The 4,264-nt window shown below is 45.0% G+C and overlaps 1 protein-coding gene across 1 annotated transcript; it reads right to left on the bottom strand.

Moving 5' to 3' along the window:
- Positions 1–400: 400 nt before the first annotated feature.
- On the bottom strand, positions 401–3,594 carry TSPYL1 (TSPY like 1). The gene has a single exon (XM_039222572.1). The coding sequence runs from the start codon at positions 3,499–3,501 to the stop codon at positions 2,161–2,163; it is 1,341 nt and encodes a 446-aa protein (XP_039078503.1). The 5' UTR covers positions 3,502–3,594; the 3' UTR covers positions 401–2,160.
- Between the last annotated feature and the right edge of the window lie 670 nt (positions 3,595–4,264).

A 4,264-nucleotide genomic window follows, 5' to 3' on the forward strand; every position in this document is an offset into this window, starting at 1 on the left:
GTGCTGAACAAGCTGTATGGAAAAAAGTGACAACATGAGTAAGCATTTGCAATTGTGAACTAAAGCAAAACAACAGCAACAACCCTCCCAACCATACAAGGTACAGAGTAGTGTGCCCTAGATTCTTATTTTTGAGATAATGTCTATTGTATCCATTTTTACAATTTCAGTAACTCCATAATCTTTTATTACTGTGAACAATTTCTTCACACATTTATGGGCAGGGTAAAAAAAAAAGAAACTAGCACAGTAACATGCTTTTATTTTATCACGATGCATATACAGAAGGACAAATATCCCAATGGTACATTTCCAATTTGAAAGAGCAAGCTCACAAGTATTTATGATATTTAGGAAAAAAGACACATTGTTTACCAAGTTGTTACTAGGGTAAATTATCAAGAAAGACAATCAAGTCAAACATTTTTTTGTAGGTTATTTTTCCATGAAGACAACAATTTCCAGTCTTCAGAATCTGACAAAACCAAGTTACTCAAATTATATTTCTAAGGACACAGTTTTAACAAAAACAAGTTGAAAACTCATATTCATTTAAGTCTCTATATCTTACAGGAAAGCTGTTATTTTTCCAAATGTTCCCAACTGAAAGCAAAAAGAAAGCCTGTACAACTCAATTTTCTCATTAAGCAGAAACAGAAAATGTTATTTTACTAAACACTAGTGAAACAAAAAACACGATATTAACCTTCCACATAAATTAAATGAAAATAAGAGAAAGCACCCAAAGTTGCTTTGTTTCTTTAAAGTATTCTTTTCTGAGCAACACATTTAACAATTCTCCCATGGAAATCCTGAGAAAAAGTATTTCTCCTCCCATTACCACTGTCAGAAAAAGAACCTTTTCCTTGAAGCCTCCTTAATCTGAGGCCCAATTTTTATCTTGCTCATTTTTGCCTGTGGTCATCTGTTGTTTCCCCGGCTTAGAGCACCCATCAAAATCTCTAGTTCTTCCATCGACTATGAACTAGATACCACTTTTCATTTCATCTAGCTCTGTCTCCCTTTCAACCCTCTGGGTGTCGCTAAAGGGAATGGAGGATGGGGAAGAGAGCAGAGGGAACTTAATGCTCTAGCAGTCTATTTTTACAGGACAACCTGTCCCTGGAAATAATGAAGAGCTAAAACTAAATTAAAACGCCTACTTTTGAGCTATCATGTTTTTTTTAAGAGACAAGAGGCAGACAGAGAGAAAGTGTACTACCACTCTGGCACTTAATCATGTTCAGGGTAAGGAAAAGAGGCACAAAGAGGTATACCTAGGTTTTGTGTGAATTTACTAGTGGAGGCTGAGAAAGCCTGGTACTTGGAATGGACACCATCCTTACTATTGCAATAAGAATAAAGTCTAACTTGTCACCTTAACTACTTGCCTGACAGTAGGGATCTGGATCATGAACCGGGGGGCGGGGGGGAGGATGGAATCAAGGTCTTTTAGGAAAGGACTGTATCTTTTGTGTGCTGGTAGGAAATTTGGGTCCATCACCAGCTCTAGGGATTCTTCTTTAAAAGAAATGAGACCACAGTGGGGCTGACAATGATCTGCAAGGTATTCATCCAGTAGGTAGTATCCCAAGGTGGGTGGGCATAGCCAGTAGTAGGCAGCAGGAGGTAACTAGAGGTGCAAGAAGAGCAATGGAGTCATATAAATCAGACCAGCTGGCCAACTGCTGCTCTCTCGATATCATTAATGCCCCACAATTGTCCACAGGCTACATGCCTGTACTGCAGAGCAGAGTGGGCAGAATGGCTCCTAGATAAAGCTACAATTCCAGGTGGAAAGAGTCAGACAAAAAGCCCTAGGAACAAACAGGGCCCATGCAGTGCATATAAGGGCAATGCAATTTACAGCAGCATTTGCTTCGCTTAGGAGTGATGTGTATCATGACCACACAGCATGTGATAGTAATGCAGAACAAAACGAAGGCCATGTGGAAATGGAAGGGTATGGCCTTGAAAATCTCAATCTTGAGGTTGAGAAAACTATCCAGAGGAAAAAAGTTGTAGAAATGTCAGGAGAATAAAGAAAAAAAAGGAAAAAAAAAAAAAAAAAGGTAGAAGGCATACCCATTTCTTGTTGTCCAAGCACGGGTCCAGCAAGATGTGGTAAGGGACCCTGTGCAGTATTTCCAAAGGCAGAGATTAACCAGACTGGAATCCAAAGGGCCTAGGGATCTCTACAGGCTCTCTTATTGGACGACGTCTGGCTCTACGCACTCCTTCACGCAACAGGTAATACTGCAGTGGATTTGGCCACAAGTCCTCTTTGATAATTTCAGCAATCTTGTCAGACTCCGGAAGGCTATGGTCTGAAAACCAGGTGAAGAAATTGCAGACGACATCTTGGTTCCTGCGAATGAAGGACTGGGGTTCATGGCCCCGGCGCCATATGATTGGAGTGGAGAGAGACACCACTCGGCCAGAGGCTCTGACCTCATATTCCTTGACAATAAGCTTGTTTCTGAAGTAGGGGTTTCTTCGAAAGAAGAACTTGAACTTACAGCCAGTTCTGGGGTGTCTGAGCTCCTTTACCTCCAAATTGGTTATGTATCTTAACATTTCTGCATCTTGGCCCCTAATCATGGGGGACAACTGGGGGTGGTTCCGAAAAGCGGTAACCCAGAAGCCCGGGATATTCTGAATGATGTAGTTCCTCCTCTCCAGGTAATGACGACGCATGCGCCCAAATTTCTGCTCCAGTTGTTGAAAGGCCCTGTCAGCCTGAGCATTCACAGTGTCCAGTTCCAGTTGGATGGCTTCCAGGGGGTTCATGCGGAGATCCATATTCAAGGGTCGGAGCCCTGCTTCCTCATTCACCTCCTCTACCACTCTATTCTCCTCCATCATTTCTATTTCTTCCCCTACTTGCTTCTCTATCTCCATCTTCTGCTCCACCACCTCCTCCTCCTCCACTCCTTTCTCCACCATCTCTTCCTTCTCCACCATCTCCTCCTCCTTCACCACCTCATCCAGCGCTACCGAGAAAATGGTGCACTTTTCAGTCTCCACTTCACTGGTCTTCACCTCTTCCAACACCTCAGACCCCGACCTCTCTGCACCACAGGTTCCTGGGGGCTTCTCCCAACCTGGGCTGCGCGGCTCCCCACTCTGACAGCCATTTTTCAAGTTGTCCGTTGCCACGGACACAGCCCCGGCTTCCAGGCCTTCCGTAAGAGGCGGAGCCTCCGCCCGCTGGGCTTCTTTCGCTAGGAAACCTCCATCCCCACCTCCTCCGATCCGGGGAGTTTGGCCACAGCCCACGCGGGAGTGGAAGGCTCCCGGCTCCTCTGGAAGCTGAGGCGGTGAGAACGCGACGGTCTGCAAGCTTCCCTCACCCGGCTCCGCCATCACCTGTGACGCCTGGGTTTCCTCACGGACTTTCAGGCCCTGGTGTGGGTCGAGGTCTCCTGCGGTACGATCGAGAGTCGTGAGACTGCGGGTCTGGGGAAACGAAGACGTCTCAGGACCATCCTGGCCGCTCATATTTAACAGCAGCCTGACCAACGACAGCTTAACGGCTGTTTTCCTCACAGAAAACGCCCCCTTGCAAGCCGGCGCTCGCGCCACCCACCCTGGAGTCCCGCGAGAGTCTCCGCGAGGGTGACGTCAGGGCCGTGGATCTCCTCAGAACCCGACAACTGGCTGCTTGCTCCGCCCTCGCTTGCGGTTCCAGCTTGTTATCTTTAGATTTACTTGTTTGGGTTTAGTGGGTTGAGGCAGTAATTTGACGTATGTAGTTGAATGTTATTTCGGACTCAGAAACTGAAGGCAGTGAGGGCACTCCCAGCGACGCATCTGTAAACTGCCTCCAGCGTCTAAGCTGGGGTAGTTGTAGCTGTGCCAGCACTACACTGCTTGTTGTCTGAAAACATGTTTTACTGGGTCTGCGTATGTATTTTTTAGACAGGAAGATAAATCTTTTACCTGCTACCCAGTAATGTCCAGAAACAAAGATCTTTACTTTCAAACTCAGATGAATAGCAATTTCTCTTTTCTCCAGTAGAAATGGCATGAAAGTATCAATTCCAACCTCTAACATTTATGGGAGAAAAACTACTCAGCGTTTAGCCACCTAAGTGATGTATAGTATTCCTTGCTAGTTCTAAATTTATAATATGCATCAAAGAAGAGTCTGTGCTACATAATGTTTGCAGGAATTAAGCCAGGGTCAGTTAGCTAACTGTTGCTCCTCTCTGCAGGAAATTAGAAAAGCTATTTTCAGTCCCATAAACTATTAATCTATTAA

This window comes from Hyaena hyaena, unplaced genomic scaffold (genome assembly GCF_003009895.1).
Source record: "Hyaena hyaena isolate Hyena2069 unplaced genomic scaffold, ASM300989v1 scaffold_1159, whole genome shotgun sequence".
Lineage (NCBI taxonomy): Eukaryota > Metazoa > Chordata > Mammalia > Carnivora > Hyaenidae > Hyaena > Hyaena hyaena.